Below are 18,984 nucleotides of genomic sequence, written 5' to 3' on the forward strand. Positions count from 1 at the left end.
ATAAAACAGTTATTCAGTTTTTCTGTCTCCAGAGTAGACCTAATTAATTTAGATTTTATATTTTCAAACATATAAAGCATTAAAAATATCAGTTAGTTGAGTATATTTCTGTTTGAGTCATTCCTGTGATCATCATAAAAGGAGCTTATGGATTATAGATGTCTAGTCTTTTTTTTTTTTTTTTTTTTGGTTTTACGGGAGGGTTTCTCTGTGTAGCTTTGCGCCTTTCCTGGATCTGCTCTGTAGACCAGGCTGGCCTCGAACTCATAAAGATCCGCCTGCCTCTACCTCCCGAGTGCTGGGATTAAACGTGTGCGCTGCCACCACCGCCCAGCGATGTCTAGTCTTTATGTCTAAAGAAATCCATATTAGTTTTCTAGGACTGCAATAACAAAGTATCGTAAACAGGGCAGCTTAAGTAACCAACAGTTTTCTGACAGTTCTGTAGGCTGACAAGGCCAAGATGAAAGTGTGTCCTGGTTGGTTTCTTCTGGGGCCTCTTGGCTTTTGTTGCATGACTTTCTGACAAGACTTATTTTTTAAAATTTTTAGTTATTTATGTATTTTATGTATGAGTGCTCTGCCTGCATGTATGCCTGCATGCCAGAAGAGGGCATCAGATCCCGTTGGCGATAGATGGTCGTGAGCCACCTTGTGGTTGATGGGAATTGACGGTGCCATGTAAAAATTGCCTATATTTTAATGAGACCACTAAATGCATATGTATTTAGATGTGAACACCATTTTATTGCGTTTTTAACAAAGACTGCATCATGCATCCCAGGCTGGTCTCCAAGTCAGTGTGTAGCTAAGGATCCTTAAACTTCGGATCCTCCCGCATCTACCTCCTGAGTGTGAGGATTACAGGTGAGCTATAATGCCTGGTTTATGAGGTGCTGGGAATTGAACCCAGGGCCTTGTACTTGCTAGTCAAGTGCTTTTAGCTGAGCTACACCCCAAGACATTTTACTGGTTTGTTTTTTAACTTCATGTACATTCTTTATGTTCTTTGTCCAGAAAGTGTTAACTCTTGAAGGAGGTAATTTTTATTAACAAAACAACTGTGTAAAAACTAGTATTTCATTGCTTTCTTAAGAGCCTTGTTCAGGATGCTGTGCTTGCTGCTCCTTTGTGGATGTCTTTTGCCAATAACTGGTCATGCTCATGATGATGACTGGATTGACCCCACAGATATGCTTAATTATGATGCCGCTTCAGGAACAATGAGAAAATCTCAGGTATTTATTCTTTAAGTGCACTGGTAAGACCCTATCCGCCATGGTGGGAATAGTCCAGTTTTGCTGTGTTTTATAAATGATTAGCAGTCGTGCAAGGTACTTTCTTGATACTTTTCCCCTTTTCTTCCATGCTGGGGCCTGGACGGGGCCTTACGATGATAGACAAGCACTCTCCCATCTGGTTATTTCTGTTTGGATTTGGATGTAATGCCCATCGAGGAGTTTAGTTTTGGTTCTTAGCCTGTATAGTTGATTCTTACTTCTTGGTGATTTGATGCAAGTGAAGAATTTAAGAAGCAAAGTCATAAAACGATAGTCAAGCTTGTAGTCTTTATTCACTGGAACCTGTTTTTACAACTCACGCATAAAGAGTAAAATCTGCTTTGATTTAGGTGAAATACGGTACATCTGAGAAAAAGGAAGTGAGCCCTGACTTGTCAAATGCTGAGGAATTATCAGACTGTTTGCACAGACTTGATTCTTTGACTCACAAGGTTTGATTATTTTTCCATTCACAAATTAAATGTCATTTATTTTAAGTTATTGTGCTGGCTAGTTTTATGTTAACTTGACGTAAGCTGAGGTCATCTGAGAGGAGGGAACCTCAAGAAAATGCCTCCATAACATGGGGCTGTAGGCAAGCCTGTAGGGCATTTTCTTAATTAGTGATTGATGGGGAGGACCCAGCCCATTGTGGGTGGGGCCACCCCAGGCTGGCTGTCCTGGGTTCTATAAGAAAGCAGGCAGAGTAAACCAGCAAGTAGAACCTCTCCATGGCCTCTGCATCAGCTCTTGCTTGCTGGTTCCTGCTCTGCTTGAGTTCCTGCCCTGACTTCTTCAGTGATGGGCTGTGACATGGAACAAAATGAACCCTTTCCTCCACAAGTTGCTTTGGACATGGTGTTTCATCACAGCAATAGTAACCCTAACTAATACCGTTACTTGTTTTCTTGCCTTTGCTAATTTTTATATGTGTAATGTTTCTGTGTTCCATACAATTATATATTTTTATCGATATAATTTAGTTACATCTTGTTTTTAAAAACAGTACTTACTATTTTTGTAATAACATTTGTTATAATTATTTGTGAGATTATAAACTTGTTGGTACAGGAATAGATTTTATCATGATTGTCATCACCTGCCATACTGCTGCGCCACTGATGATGTAGCAGGTGAGCAGATGAGTCAGTTGACTTATTAAAGGTTGTAACAGTTCTTCAAATGTGAAGGGTGGTTACAATTTAGTGTGGGTAGCTCTTTTCAAGCTTGAAGAAATGTTTTGTTTTGTTTTTTGTTTGTTTGAGACAAGGTTTCTCTGTGTAGCTTTGCAGCTTGTACTGGAACTCACTCTGTAGACCAGGCTGGGCCCGAACTCACAGAGATCCACCTCCCTCTGCACCACCACTGCCCAGCTCTCTCTCTCTCTTTTAAATGTAGAGTTTATCTAAAAGGGAATAGGATGTTAAGGGATTCGAGGGTATCCTCTGGTCACTATGCTAACCACTCTGTTGGTTGTGTGGACAGTTTCCATGGTGGCAGCATGGAAAGGTCTGGACCAGGGAGGGAGGTTATCACGTGGTCCTTGAGGAGATGCAGAGGTGCTGACGGTCCAAAGTAGCCCAGTGACGAGGATGAGGAGAAAAGATAGACGTGGATCTTTTATAGGGGAGGATAAGGGCAGTGAGTAGATAGAGTGAATGGGAGCTGTGTCCATCTGTGAGACAGTAAGAGTGTTAATTGAGATCCACCTGTGTCCCAGTCAAGCTGGGGGGGGGGGGCTTCTGTTTGCTTACTTTAGGCATACTTACAGTAAATCTTATACATTGTCAAACAAAAAATAGCAACCAGGTGTTTGTCTTAATTCTGAGAGCATCACCAAGCTAGAATGTAGTTGTTTTTGTTTTTTTGTTTTTTTAAAACTCTTTGGGGGCCCTCCACCCAGCTCCCAAATAAATACATGTAGCATGAATCTTAAAAGGTCTTATTAATAAAAAAACTCAGTGCCAGCTATTGGAGTAAATTCTGAAAGATCGGAGAAGCAGAACAAGCCACAGCTAACCTTACCTCGCCAACTCCTCAGCTGATCTTGTTTCCTTAGACTGGAAGCCTCTGAGTCATCTGAATGGATCTCAGCTAACTGCTGCTAAAAGCCTAAAAGCTTAGCTAGGCTCTGGTTCCTGGTCCTCGCGTCTTATGTACCTTTCTGCTTCCTGCCATCACTTTCTGGGATTAAAGGCATGTGTCACCATGCCTGGCTGTTTGCAGTGTGGCTTTGAACTCACAGAGATCCAGATGGATTTCTGCCTTCAGAATGCTAGGATTAAAGGCATGTGTGCTACCATTTTCTGGCCTCTCTATCTATCTATGGCTGTTCTCTTCTCTGATCCCAGATAAGTTTATTAGGGTGCACAATATATTGGGGAACACAATATCACCACAAATACATGGAGACTTATTCTTACTTTTGAATGCCTGGCCTTAGCTTGGCTTGTTTCTAGCCAGCTTTTCTAACTTAAATTATCTCATTTCTTTTTAACTACATTTTGCTTCTGGGCTTTTACCTTTCTTTATTCTATATGTCTTTCTTTCCTTCTTACTCCATGGCTGGCTGTGTGGCTGGCCTCTGGTGTCCTCCTCTCCTCCTTTTCTCTTTTTTTTTTCTCAAGCCTAGATTTCTCCTCCTATTTATTCTCTCTGCCTGGAAGCCCTGACTATCCCTCTCTCCTGCCTAGCTATTAACTGTTCAGCTCTTTATTAGATTAATCAGGTGTTTTAGACAGGCAAAGAAACGCAGCTTCACAGAGTTAAACAGATGCACCCTAAAAGAGTGCAGCCCATCTTTGCATCATTAAACAAGTGTTCCACAGCATAAATGAATGTAACACATCTTAAAATAATATTTCACAGCACTAGAACTTGACCTTCTCATTAGTCTTTAATGCTACTGATTTTTTTGTCTGATTACAGGTTGATGACTGTGAAAAGAAGAAAATGAAAGATTATGAAAGTCAAAGTAACCCTGTTTTTAGGAGATACTTAAATAAGATTTTAATTGAAGCCGGCAAGCTTGGACTTGTAAGTGTTTGATGACATGATGCTATTTATTGTAGTAGATACTCTTGATTATTTGCTTCACATAAGAAGTTGTGCCATGCATGTGACACACATCTGTCATGTTAGCACTCAGGAGGTTGAGGCAGGAGAATTTCCAAGTTCTGGCCCAGCCTGTATCCAAAAAAAAACAGTGAAGTAATAAGCTTCGTTGTGCTTTAACAGAGAATAAGCTGCTTCACCTTTTCCTAAAAGCTGTTATACGAGACTGTAGGAACCAGCCAGCCTCACAGTGGTGCCGGTGGAAGGTAAGCATGGCAGAGCACGCTCTTTTCCCTGCGCCCTGAGGATTGGCTCCATCAGCCCCACTGGGTCCACTAGTGGACCTGAGGAGATAGGGAGATAATCCTGTCGTAACCCTTCTTCTCATTTTCCTGTTCCCATACTTTCATAGCCATAAAGTATAGAATTGTCATTTGAAGACAAGAAAAATGTGTTCTAAGTAGTCTTTCTCTTTGCTGTTTATTGTGGTAGGTCCTTCTGTGTGGAATTGTATATCATGCACATGTGTTACTTATGGTGGTGAGAGTTCCTTGTATTATTTTGTGGTGCTGAAGAGCAAACCCAGGGCCTTGCACATGCCAGGCCATAGTGTTACCACCCGGAGTAACCCTAGCTTCCAGTTTTCCATATATTGTTTGTTTGTGCGTTATTTCATCTTTTTTAGAATCACTGTTTCAGTTTGGGGAATCAAGATGTGATGAAAACTTATAATTTTGCATTTTATGTTATACTTCTAAAGCTCATTTTTACACTCATCTTAGCCAGAAGCTGAGAAGTGTATTCAAAGCTCATTTGTAGGCGCATGAGGTATTTTTGTTAATGTCACCAGCATTGGTCTAGGGGTTGGAGATAGATAGACTTTTGTTTGATCTGGCCATGCCTTCCAGCCACCAAAAGCAGGTCACAGGTTTAACTTCTTGTTTGTTTTTGAGACAAAATCCTATGTAGTCCATAAAAATAGGAAATAGACATGTCATCCTTTTGCAAGGTTTGTACAAATCTCTCCATCACTCCAGTTATAATATATGGGCAGCCAAAGCGAGCACAGGAGATTCCTGTTTGTAGTATTAGGCAGTCTTTTCTCAGTATAACAAAATACCTGAGATAGTTAATGAAGAAAGGACCCTTAGTTCATAGTGTTTGCCTAGCTTGTACAAACCTTTGGCTTCCATCCCTAGCACGCCATAAACCAGGCATTGGTGTGCATGCCTGCAATCCCCGAATTCAGGAGGTAGAAGCAGGAGGATCAGAATTTCAAAGTCATCCATGGCTACATAGCAAGTTCAAGGCCAGTCTGGGGTACATAAGACCCTGTCTCAAAAACAGAAAACAAACAAAAATCCAAAACAACAACAAAAAAGAGAGAAAAGAGGTTTGTTTTGGCTTGTGGTTTTGGACACTCTAGTCCGAGACTTGGCCTTTAGTAGGTGTGGCAGATATTCATGGCTAGAAGCATGTGGTGGGATGTACTTATTCATGTCATGGCTAGGAAGCTAAAGGGAAGAGGAGAGGAGCACTGGTCCCATAATTCCTCTCAAGGACATGCTCCTGACTTCCTCCCACTGAGTCCTGCCTCCTAAAGGTTCGACCACATCTCTATAGTGGTGCCCTGGGCTTCAAGCCCTTAGCACATGGACCTGTGGGGACATTGGACATTCAGACTATAAAACCTGGTGTCCTGGCACACGCCTGTAATCCCTGTGCTCGGGAGGCTAAAGCAGGGGGATCACTGGTTGGAGGCCATCCTGGGTTTCTTAACAAGACCCTGTCTCAAAAATCAAACTAAAATCCAAATTATATATCAACTGGTCAATGAATGTCAGTTGCATACAGTGATTTCTCTGAGTGAACTTGCACTAGTAGAGAGAGAGTGTTTTCTATTTCAAGGAACAACATTTTTATTTTTAAATAATTTTTTAAATGTTTATTTGACTTACTATAAGTTTTAGGCTATCTGAAAATTGTGTCAGCAAATGGAACTCATAAATTGAATCATAAAGATACAGTCTGTCTTTATTCTTTACAATTTTCATGTTTGTGAATTTATTCATTAAAATTTGTCATATCAAAATCAATACTTGGTGATTTTTAAAAATTGCTCATTTTTTAAGGTGTGTATGTGTGTGTATGTGTGTTCACAATGGGAAGGCCAGAGATCAGTTTGGGGTGTCGTCCTCAATAACTGTCCACCCTGTTTTCTGAGGCGAAGTCTCTTAACTGAACTGGAGCTCAGCCATTGGGCCCGACTAGCTGGGGAATCCTGTCTCAGGTTCTCGGGTGAGATTGCGGCTTTGCACCACCCCAGCTGGCTTTAATGTGGATGCTGGAGATCCAAACTCAGGTTCTCCTCCTTGCAGAGCAAGCGCTTTTCCACTGAGCTGTCTCACCATCCCCTCCCTGCTTGAGGTATTTCTGTGGTCATTCTTGTACATGTGCCAGTGCTGGAGAATGAATGAATGGATGGATGAATGAATGAATGGAAAATCGGAGCTAAGGTTACTGCCCAGTGGTAACACTATAGCCTAGCATGTGCAAGGTCCTGGGTTTGCTAAGGCAGGATAAGGCAACAAAGCTTGCCACTTTGTTTCAGGTTCAATACTGCAGATGATGTTTTCATTCCTGCAGTTTAGTGTGGCCTATTACATGCTACAATTTCCACACTTCAGGGTAGGGAGGGATTTCTTTGTTTAAGGGAATTTCATCATTTGGAATGGCTCCCAGATGTGAAGTGCCACTTACTGTCCCTAATGCAAGAAGCCCATGACGTGCCCCACAGAAAAAAACATGTCATACAAACTTCATCCAGATGAATTGCAGGACTGTTGGCCATGTGTTCAGTGGTTACGAGTCACGAATATTTCTAATTAAGGTGTCAACAGAGACAAAGTTACATATTGATCAGTTGACAAGTGTTGAGACCAGGGGTGCACAGGCACCTAACCCTGTGTTTCTTGTAGGACCGTGGGACAGCACTTTGGAGTGGCTTTGTAGAGCCTGTGTGCTTCACACAGAGAGACCAACTGCTGCCTTAGTGAAGCGTCTGGTATCTTTGTTTTAGAAGTCTGCCGTGTTTTTAGTGCTTTTTACATGGATTTGGATTTCATGCTCACCTCTGAGGAGAAGTATATAATATACTTATGAAATATTACAAATTACTTTTTTTAGTGGTGCTGGCACCTAGAACTATTTACACCTTATTGCGTTCCAAAGTGCTTTTTATTTTTTGAGATAAGGTCTCAGTATGTAGTCCAGGCTAACCCTGAACTTGAAGTTCTTTGCATCATCCTCCTGAGAGCTGGGATTGCAGGTGTGTGAAATCATATTTGGTCCAGACTGCTTGTAAACTTAATGTCTCGTTGAATAATGTAATAATACAATTATATTTCTGTTGTTTGTCTTTTGGTAACTGACGCAGCCTGATGAAAACAAAGTTGATATGCATTATGATGCTGAGATTCTCCTTACAAGACAAACACTGTTGGAGATACAGAAGTTCCTCCGTGGAGAAGAGTGGAAGCCAGGCGCCTTGGATGATGCATTAAGTGATATTTTAATCAATTTTAAGAGTCATGATTCAGAGGCATGGAAGTGGCGATTTGAAGACTCTTTTGGAGTGGACCCATATAATGTGTTTATGGTAAGATGAGATGAGGTGACATAGAAGCATCTGTTGAGAAAATACTTCCAAAATGCCAACTCAGTTGAGAGCCTGGTCTTAGATCTCCTTAGAGGATGAATAAGCAGTGAAGTTGTACAAAGAATTCTGTTTGAGTCTAGTTCTTTTAAGGCTGTTTAAAAATGACATCATTCCTTTAGTGTGCATACTATGTATGTGTGTGTGAGAGTATGTGCAGCCGTCCGAGGACAGCTTGGGGGTTTAGTCCCCTGTTTCTGCTGTGGGGGTCCTGGGATTGAACCCAACTCATCAGGATTGATGGCGAGCGCATTAACCTGCTGAGCCGCCTCCCTGGCCAAGTCTAGCCTTTTTTTTTAAGCTGATCTCTGGGGGTTTTTTTGGTGGGGAAGACACTTAGCGACGTCTCTGATTCCCTTTCTGTTTCTAAGGTACTCTTGTGTCTGCTCTGCATTGTGGTCTTGGTGGCTACGGAGCTGTGGACGTATGTTCGCTGGTACACACAGCTGAGACGAATTTTTATCCTCAGTTTTCTCTTCAGTTTGGGATGGAATTGGATCTATCTGTATAAGGTATTAAGTTTGGGGCTTGTTGTTGTTTTGGATTATCAGTAGTGGGAATAAATAAATTGGTAATTATCAGCCACATGTGGTTTAGGAGGCCTGAGGAAAAGTAGTTCTACTTTTTATCGCCTACTTACTATTGGCTATCACAGAGCAAAATGAACATGTTTTAGAAACTCAATTTGGGAAATGAGCTTTTATTCTATTAGAAATGACACCAAAATTATTATAGAAAATATTAACTCTAAAAATTAGGCTTTTGATATGAATGTTAGGTATGTTCACTGTAGAGAAATTAGAAAACAAAGATACAGGTCAACTAACTTTTAAAACTGACTTATAATCTTAGTACCTAGAAATAATCATTGTTGAATCTTTATCCATTTTTACTTTTTTGAGAGAAGGTCTCCATAGTAGACTAGGCTAGCCTTGAACTCAGCTCTACCTGCCTTGCAGGTGCTGGGATTAAAGGTATATGCCACATCTGGCCTGTTGATATTTTTGAGGTATTTTTTTTTCCGACATCTCAATTATCTTTCAAAATTGTAATAAGATTGTAGAAATTTAAAAGGACTACTGTTAACAGAATAGTATAATCCCTGAAGGGACTTTTTTTTGTTTTTTTTTTTGGTTTTTCGAGACAGGGTTTCTCTGTGTAGCTTTGCGCCTTTCCTGGGACTCACCTGGTAGCCCAGGCTGGCCTCGAACTCACAGAGATCCACCTGCCTCTGCCTCCCGAGTGCTGGGATTAAAGGCGTGCGCCACCACCGCCCGGCTTGAAGGGACATTTTAATTTCAGTCTTGCTGACATTGAGTTCTTCTGATGAAATCGGGGTTACATTTCCTTTACCCTGTGGTCCTGAAACAAGTCTCTTAGCACATAGGTCTTGGTGGAGTGTTCGTTACTTTTGTGAGTTCCCCTGGGAAAGTGGTTTATGAAAACTGTACACCTGCCCCGAGATGAGTGGGTCTGGAAACCCTCCTGTCAGGTAGCACTTGCGTAAAAGCTATGTGTAGCCTCTCAGTGCTTGAAATCCTCTGAGTCCCTTACACCTAATACAGTTTAAATGCTGGGGAGATAGCTGGACATGATTAATGCCTGTGCAGTTTTTTCAGCCAGTTATTGAATAGTAGTCATTTATGTTAAACCCACCCAGAGGAAAACACCATTTTATCATCAACTATAAAAGAACTTGAATTGTTTATATTTTCTTTCTTTTTTTTTTTTTTTTTAAAAGATTTATTTATTTATTATGTATACAGCATGTATGACTGCAGGCCAGAAGAAGGCACCAGATCTCATTACAGATGGTTGTGAGCCACCATATGGTTGCTGGGAATTGAACTCAGGACCTCTGGAAGAGAAGTCAGTGCTATCTTAACCTCTGAGCCATCTCTCCAGCCAATTGTTTATATTTTCAGTCATGGCATGAACTATATGTGAATTCCTTTTCAAAATGGTCTTGCCAGGCAGTGGTGGCATATGCCTTTTAATCACTTGGGAGGCATTGGGAGGCAGAGGCAGGTAGATCTCTCTGAGATGGAGGCCAGCCTGGTCTACAGAGTGAGTTTCAGGACAGCCAGGGCTACACAGAGAAACCCTGTCCTGTAAAACAGCAACAACAAAAAGTCTCATAAAGAAGTTTTCCTTCATCATAATTATGTACAAAGATAGTATGAGGCATTATAGTTATTATTTTTTAAACCTTTTTATTGCATTAAGACTGCTTTTTGGGGCTGGAGAGATGGCTTAGAGGTTAAGAGCACTGGCTGCTTTTCCAGAGGACCTGAGTTCAATTCCCAGCAACCACATGGTGGCTCACAACCATCCATAATGGGATCTGGTGCCCTCTTCTGGTGTCCAAGCATACATGCAGGCAGAGCACTATACATAATAAATACATAAATCTTTAAAAAGAAAAAAGACTGCTTTTCTAGCTGGGTGTGGTAATGCACACCTGTAATCCCAGCGCTTGGGGGGCGGGGTAGAAGCAAGAGGATCAGGAGTTCAAGGTCATCTCCAGCTACCATGGTAAGGCCATCCTAGAATAAAGTACTTTTCCATGAGCTGAAAATAACCAGTCCTTACAAATGTTGTTTTTCTTAATTTAGGCTGGATATAGTAGTGTGTGTCTTTAATCCCAGCTTTAGTGAGGCAGAGGCAGGAGGACAGCCTGGTCTACAGAGTGAGTTTCAGGCCAGCCAGTGAGACTGGTCTCAAAACACTTAAAAAACTTTACAAAAAGCAACATTGAAGTCTTGCTTGGATAAATGATAGTGGAAGCGTTGGGATAAATCTTGTGGGATGTGCAGGCCAGGCCTTCACTGTCGGCTTGCTTTCTTTACCTCCCTTCGTTCTGCTCAGGTAGCTTTTGCTCAGCATCAGGCCAACGTCGCCAAGATGGCGCAATTGGATGATGTGTGTGTTGAGAAGCTGGATTGGACTGGAAGTCTCTGGGGTAAGGTGTTTTTTTATTGTCATTTATAAGTAATTTATCATTTTCATTTTTTATTTATAAGTAGAATTTCTGAGAATGAGGGAAAAAAGCCAGAACCCACCAGTAATGACAAAATGATAGAATGCCAGACGAGGCTTCCCCTGACTGTCTTTGTATGAGAAGAACATGGACAGGGTACGTGCGGTAGGGCTGGGGAGAGAAGGGCAGCAAGCCAGCTACTCCGGAGGCTCACGAGTTGAGGCAAGCTCCAGCGACTTAGCAAGACCCTGTCTCAAGGTGAAAGGGACGGGCTGTAATTCTGTGTTAGAATCTTGCCCATCTTGTGAAACACCCTAGATGTTATTCCTTTTTCAAAAACAAAACAAAAGCAAAGAAAACATACATTCTTAAGTTTCACCAGTAGTGACGTACTGAGCGCATCTCAAGTCGCAGGAAAGGCAGCAGCTGTGTGTATGTGGTTTGGAGTTTCAGTCTCCTGCAGTAGACTGAAGGGTCCCAGGCTCCCTTTTCATCTCCTAGCCCATAGCATTTTCTAGGTCCTTAGCAGAAGTTTACTAAAAGTGAGAAAATGTATAGATCAAATAGGAGCTATTTTAGCTTTAATCTCCTTAGATTGACATAGACTATTATTTTATAGCTTTCCTACAATTTAGTTTTGTTTTTTAACTAAGTGAAAGTTTGCTTTTTATCCTTCCAGATTTTGTAAAAATTCTCACTAGTGTTGACCACTGTAACTGTTGAATTCTAGACTAGAATGGTTTATTGTTCAAAGACACTTTATAAACACAAGTCTGTAGTGACCGACACAGGTAGATACTCAGTAGATTCTACAAGTAGGTCCCAGAATTAACTTAGTTTTTTTAGATTTTTTATTTAATGTGTTTAGTATTTTGTCTGCATGTATTTTTGTGTACCACGTGTGTGCCTGGTGCCCAAGGAGTTCAGAAGAAGGCATCGGATCCCCTGGAACTGGAGTTAGTGGATGATTGTGAACCACCATGTGGGGCACTGAGACCTGCATTGGTATTAGCAGGAGCTACGAGTGCTCTCACCCACCGAGCCCCCCTCTCACCCACCGAGCCCCCCTCTCACCCACCGAGCCCCCCTCTCACCCACCCAGCCCCCCTCTCACCCACCGAGCCCCCCTCTCACCCACCCAGCCCCCCTCTCACCCACCCAGCCCCCCTCTCACCCACCCAGCCCCCCTCTCACCCACCCAGCCCCCCTCTCACCCACCCAGCCCTCTCACCCACCCAGCCCCCCTCTCACCCACCCAGCCCCCCTCTCACCCACCCAGCCCCCCTCTCACCCACCGAGCCCTCCTCTCACCCACCGAGCCGTCCAGCCCGTTGCCCCCTTTTCAGCTGTGGGGTTGAACCAGTTCAGCGTGGCTTCAGGGGACAGCGGGCCTCCTCTAGTGCAGGCCAGTTTCCAAGCGTGCAGAGGCTGCGTCAGAACATTTAGGAGACTGGTCTGGCGGAAAACTTAGTCAGGGTGGACTTTTTAAAGTGAAATTTACCCAGATAATTAGATTAGGAGGTATTTTCCCCCAGTTACAACATTTCCACAGCTACCACAGTACATACACCATTGAGCCAGGATATTAACTGACCTACTAGTTTTATTCATGTCTCAGTTTTACTTATGTTTATTTGTGTGTATAAAAAAAATTATTTACCCTTTGGAAATCTAAGACATTTTTTTTTGGTCTTCATAAAATTTGTCAAATTTGAATGGATTTTGAAAATATGATTTTGGACTTGATATGAAATAATTAACATTACAGAGAGTCTATTTAAATATAAAACAACTCAAAATTTACTAGTGGGCGGGCAAGGATGATCGAAACCAAAGTAATCTTAATAGTGAACGAAATGCAACTTTGTTTTTCCTTAATTGTTTTGTCTGTTTCTCTACATAGAATGGTTTAGAAGTTCATGGACCTATAAGGATGACCCATGCCAAAAGTACTATGAGCTCTTATTAATCAACCCTATTTGGTTGGTTCCGCCAACAAAGGTATAGAATATATTTTGTAATAATAACAGTATCACAAATTCTTTGCCTTTATAAAGGATTGATAGGGTTCATAATAAACCTTCCTCCTATGGAAACAATACTTCCATTAAACAGTGGTTTTCAAATTTCGGTGGGCGTGGTGGCATACCTTGGGAGGCCGAGGTGGGAGGGGAGAGGTCAAGGCCTGGTGCGTTAGTTTGAGCTGTAGGAGAGACCCGCTCTCAGAACACACACACACATACATACACAAACATGTGCATCTGTTTGTGTCATTTGAGCTCTATGCACAGTGACATTTCATGTGTGGATGTCTCGTCTTTGGAAGAAGTTAAGTTGCTCTGGTCTTTGGTTTCAGGCCCTGGCCGTTACATTCACGAACTTTGTAACAGAACCGTTAAAGCACATTGGAAAAGGAACGGGTGAATTCATTAAAGCCCTCATGAAGGAGATCCCGGTGCTCCTGCAGATTCCAGTGCTGGTGATTATAGCATTGGCTGTCCTGGTTAGTACATGAGCCCAACTGCTGATCGTTAACAAGACTGTGATTTATGAGAAAGAAGACAACTTAAAACCATTAGACTTCTTTGGAGTAATAATACTGTGCTCAGAGGTATAAGGTGATTTTTAATGAGTTGAGACTTTATAGATTCCTCTAATCAGTAGTTCTTGTGGTTCGTAAGCACCATAGCAATGATTTAGAATAATTTCTCTTTAACTTGAACACTCGGGAAATTGGTCGATTGATTCCGCTGGAGAGAAATGAGCTTTTATTCCAGTCTGAGTTTTGCAGAACAGAACAGAAAGGGGTGTAGGAGGAGTGGGTGTGTGTACTGAAAAGCAGTTTAGGGGGGTGGTCCAAGAAGAGATATTTATTTATTTATTTATTTATTTATTTATTTATTTATTTATTTTGGTTTTTTCGAGACAGGGTTTCTCTGTGTAGCTTTTGCGCCTTTCCTGGGACTCACTTGGTAGCCCAGGCTGGCCTCGAACTCACAGAGATCCGCCTGGCTCTGCCTCCCGAGTGCTGGGATTAAAGGCGTGCGCCACCACCGCCCGGCGAAGAGATATTTATTAAGAATACTGCTCGTGGTTCTCCCACAGTTGGTTCAGCATCCTGTTGTTTATGGCCATGACCTTCCCAAAGCACTTGCTGTTTGAATCAAAAATGAAGACTCCAGGGATCTGGAATTTACAATGCTATGTGCGCTGAATGAATTGTTCTCTTTTGGGTTTTGCCTTGGTGCGTGATTGACTATGAAAGTCGGGGGTTAATAATCTTCATCATTTGCCCTATGAGTATGAATAGAAACATGAGCAATGACCAGGCTTTGAAATTTGAATTTCTAGAACTCTCTGATTTAAATTTCTAGGTCTAAGATAATCTTGTTATGTATTCAAAGTGTGTCAAGCTGATTGAAATGTTTACTTAATATTGAGTTATTTAGTACATTTCATTGGCTGCTTTGGCCTCTATTAGTCTAAAAAAGTTTTTCACTAAAGAGTGAAATTAACATTTTATATCCACAATACTAAGGCGATTTTGTTAAATCCTGAATAAAATAGCTCCTGCTTCATTACCTGTCAGTCACTAAATCCTCAGAATGTCTTTTTCCTTACAGAGCTTCTGCTATGGTGCTGGAAGGTCATTTCCCATGCTGAGACACTTGGGTGGTCCTGAAAGAGAAGCTCCCCGGGCCCTTGAGCCAGATGGCAGACACCGGCCGAAGGAGCCTGACTATAGACTCCAGGGTGGAGCAGGTGATGCAGACTTCTCTTACAGGGGCCCGGCTGGCTCCATCGAGCAAGGCCCCTATGACAAAACGCATGCGTGTAAAAGAGATGTGTTGAGACAGAGAGACGTTGATAGCAGATTTCACACTGGCAACAAGAGCCCTGAAGTGCTCCGGGCATTTGACTTACCTGACACCGATTTCACCAATACGCCAGAGCATCCACAAGTGGTACCCAGCGTAAGTCAGCAACCGTTGATTCCGCTGCCTGTTCACTCTCGGCCCAAGGTTTCTTACAGATCATGTATATTCTTTACCCTCCGTCAGTTAAGTAACCAGTGGATGATTAGTTATCCTCCCTCACTTCTGTCACCGGTCCAGTGTCCTCAGAAAATGAGATTTACCCTTTATGTTCAATACGATTTAACTGTATTCGTTACAACAGGCGGTAGGTATTTCCTGTGAAAACAAACAGGAAGCCAGCCAGTGAGTCTGACTGACACTTCTGCTTTTGACGAGGTAGAGAGAAGGCCTCACTGAGGGCCTGAGAGTGCTAGGGGACCAGCTGCAGAACTCAGATGGCCCCGCCGGGAGAGCGGGTTGGGCAGGGATCAGAAGCCTGCTTTCCCTGTCTCTCCACAGAATCCCTATCGATTCTGCAGTGTTCAAGAAAGCAATAGCTTGGTTGGCAGGACTGGACTTTTACCTGCAAGATGACGAGTTCTTCAGTATTGATTTTTGTTTATCAGCAGTCCTGGGCATTGAACTGGGGTCTCACACATGCTAGGCCACTGCATTACATTTTATGGCATCACTCTTGGGTTTTTTAAAGGGACATTTCCATTTCTGCTCCAGAAAGGAGTTGGTATTGTCATTTACAATGTTTCAGCTAGAAACTGTTGAGAAAGCTGTAAGTACAAGAGACTCTAGAAATGACAGGAATCTAGCTATGGCTTCTTTTATGGACGTTAATGTAGCTAGCTAACCTGAGACCATTCCTTCCAGCGTTGATAGCTGTTGGTCACCTGCCACTCATTCTAAACCCCTCTAGTGACTTCCCAACTGGCAGGGAAAGCCACCTGCCACAGTGGCCCTGGGAACTCCTACTCTGCCATGCCCACGTGCCCCCTTGCTGGTCAGCTCCTGCTCTCCAGGCTCATCTACCTCTATTGTTCACTGTTTAAAATGCTGTGTGTGTGCACATGTGCGCGCACCCTTCCTCACGTCGTCTTGATTGTTTATCTGCCATCTGATCATTATCTGTCTAGCACCTGCCTTTTTTCTCTATGTAGCCTGTACTGCAGATGTAATACTCTTGTACCCCGTCTGATTCATTCCCACACTGAAGTGTGGGTTCCTAGGGGAGCAGTTTTTGTGTTTTGCTCCTTCTACAGTCTATATTCTGGAACTTAAAACTTAATATTTATGAGATGATTGTTCTCACCAGGCAGCATCACTGGTAGCCAGTCCTCTTGACCTCTCTTAAGCAGGGTCAGTAGACCACCTACAGTACCTTAAGGATTGTATTCCTCCATGCACAGTTCTGTGAGGCTTAGTGCTTTAATTACGATGCAGCTCTAGAACCAGAATTTTAAAATGTTGGAGCACACTGCAGTAGATTGGGATAAGAATTGACAATGAAACCTTCATATTTTACTAAATAGTTAAAGTATAACTCTGTATTTTAAAGCATAAATCGTCCATCGTGAATACCAACCTCAAAGAGACTGGTGGACTCCCAGGAGAAAGCACCTCCACAGAACACAGCCAGTCTGCCGAGGCCATCTCTGGCCGAGTTGCAGGGACTGAGGAAGGCTCACCCACAGCGGAGAAGGCCCCACTGAAGCTAGACTCTGCATGCAGCCCACAGGGAGGTGCCACACTCAGCCCAGGAGCTGCAGCATGCGGGTCTGATCCTGTCAGCAGCCCGTGTGGCTAAGAAACATGAAGTCATCTTTGAAGTCTGTAAAGTATTAACTCTTTTCCTTCCCTAAAAATACGTTGAAATTTACTACAAAGCTGCCAACTCTAATAATTTTACAGACCAGTAGAATCTCTAGCTATTAAGCTGTATCTCCTAACTTTAGAGCAGGGTTTTGGACGTTTTCAGATGAATGCTATGGCTGTCACGCAGTCACCTTAATCACAGTGTGTTTTTGTTACAAAGCGTATGTTCGCTGGTGGAAGGGCCTGTGAAACCTAGTTACTCAGAGTTGCTGGCTGATTTTGATTTAGATTCAGTGTTTCCATTGCAAAGGGTTTTTAATGCAGGCTGGCAACTGCCTCAGCCCCAGAGTGTGATCCATGTGATCCATGTTCAGGTAGGCCACCTGCAGAACAATGTGACTTGCTGGTTACCAGGCTTCCTTGTCACACATTTTACGTTAGGTCTCACTAGGACAGCATGAGGATGGTCTGGTTCTATCAGTATTTCAGTTTCACACTTCACCGGTGATTCTGACAATGGCTTTATTCTCTACCAAGAGGTGCCAGTTTTATAAAGACCCAGTTCCCATGTTCAGAACCTAGCAATTGATGTTAGTCAGTTTTTATTATGGCAAACCATAATGTCTTGGCTAAATGCAATTCTGGTTTTCAGAGAGCTGTAGATAGGGAACAAGATGTATTACCTGTGGATAGATTGTCAATCAACACTTTTTAAATCAACATTTTGTGATTTTAAGATGCATTCTCCATTTTAAACCTTAAAAGAAAAGCAATTTATATATTTTTGTACAAGTCCCTAGTTATCAGTCTTTTATAGCATCACTATTGTTTTTTTTAAAGGGACATTTCCATTTCTGCTCCAGAAAGCAGTTGGTATTGTCATTTACAATGTTTGTGTTTCAGCTAGAAACTGTTGAGAAAGCTGTAAGTACAAGAGACTCTAGAAGCCAGGCGGTGGTGGTGCACGCCTTTAATCCCAGCACTCAGGAGGCAGAGTCAGGCGGATCTCTGTGAGTTCGAGGCCAGCCTGGTCTCCAAAGCGAGTTCCAGGAAAGATGCAAAGCTACACAGAGAAACCCTGTCTCGGAAAAGAAAAAAAAAAAAAAAAAGACTCTAGAAGTGATAGGAATCTAGCTATGGCTTCTTTTATGGACACTTGGGTGTCCTTTGCTGTAACCATGTCCACACTGCACATTTTATTCAGCTGCTTTCCAAACAACGATACCACTCAAGTAAGTCTTGAAATTATCAGGCTATTTCAGCAAGGACATTCAGAGCAGTTGACTTTGATTTTTTTTTTTTTTTTTTTTTTTTTTTACATACAAATGTATGCTATTCCCTCATTTTTTATACTTGGGTATCTAAAAAACTAATTTTATTATGTCAGCATTACTTTAGTATTTCATCAGGAAGGTAAAAATTCTCCCCTCCAAAACAAAAGGATTTTGCATTAAGACAGTCCTGTAGCAGACATGTACTCAATGGATGGAAGGATGCATGCAGTTTTAGACTTTGAACATCTGTGCATAAAAGCAGTTATCTCTGTGGACTGACCCATTCACCCTAACTGGTAAATGCACTCCCATAGTGGGAACTGTCCTTTGAGGTCTGGTATGAGTCTAAAGAGAAATACCTCCTGTAAAGACGTTCCTGAGAGCAAAGTACTGTTGGCACTACTGATCGATTTTAATCCAAAAATGAACACTTAAAAATATTTACAATCTCAAAAAAAAAAAAAAGTTTACAACCTCATCTTTGTATTCTCATTACAGATCCCCATTTGGGAATGGAGTCTACTTTGACAGCTAGCAAAGCAGCATGCTGTTGTTGAGTGATTACAGCAGTTCAGGAAGACTTGACTAAAGCAGGGGGACACATCCAGGCCAGTGTACTGCAGGAAAGAGAGAAGGCGCGTTCCACTTGACTAGCAAGGGTTTGTCACTGAGGTTAAAGCGTATTGTAACTGGCTTTTAAGGAACTAAGAACAGGGTGGTAGGTAGCTGTTAAAAGCACTTTTTATAATGGAATAAATGTTGAATGCTTACAGGGTCTTAAGAACCACTGTGAACACAAAATAAACACTTATTTTTACATTATTTTGATCTGGTATGTAGTCTTTGCTTTCTTAAATGAGTTTTCTTGTAAGAAAAACACCTGCTCCAAATGCAGGCCAGAAGATCACTGCCTTATAAACGCCTGTTAGTGGATTGGATGAGGCAAGGTCTAAGGATGGCTGAGGGCCTGACCAGTACCTGCACGCTCATGTGAATTTTC

General features: G+C 42.1%; 1 protein-coding gene across 3 annotated transcripts; it reads left to right on the plus strand.

Annotated features, from left to right (window-relative positions):
• The first annotated feature begins 1,086 nt into the window (after window positions 1-1,086).
• Clcc1 (chloride channel CLIC like 1) lies at window positions 1,087-18,806 on the plus strand. 3 transcript variants are annotated; one of them, XM_059266108.1, is made up of 11 exons: window positions 1,087-1,238; window positions 1,631-1,732; window positions 4,209-4,316; window positions 7,771-7,992; window positions 8,421-8,561; window positions 10,918-11,011; window positions 12,933-13,030; window positions 13,386-13,532; window positions 14,653-15,003; window positions 16,454-16,733; window positions 18,483-18,806. In XM_059266108.1, the coding sequence occupies exons 1-10, from the start codon at window positions 1,110-1,112 to the stop codon at window positions 16,700-16,702; spliced, it is 1,641 nt and encodes a 546-aa protein (XP_059122091.1). In that variant the 5' UTR covers window positions 1,087-1,109; the 3' UTR covers window positions 16,703-16,733; window positions 18,483-18,806. The 3 variants fall into 3 exon arrangements, with proteins under 3 accessions (XP_059122091.1, XP_059122092.1, XP_059122090.1); XM_059266109.1 differs by having other exon boundaries at window positions 16,454-16,728; XM_059266107.1 differs by having other exon boundaries at window positions 16,454-16,724.
• The last annotated feature ends 178 nt before the right edge of the window (window positions 18,807-18,984 follow it).

The sequence above is a fragment of the Peromyscus eremicus genome, chromosome 6, assembly GCF_949786415.1.
Source record: "Peromyscus eremicus chromosome 6, PerEre_H2_v1, whole genome shotgun sequence".
In the NCBI taxonomy this organism is placed as follows: domain Eukaryota; kingdom Metazoa; phylum Chordata; class Mammalia; order Rodentia; family Cricetidae; genus Peromyscus; species Peromyscus eremicus.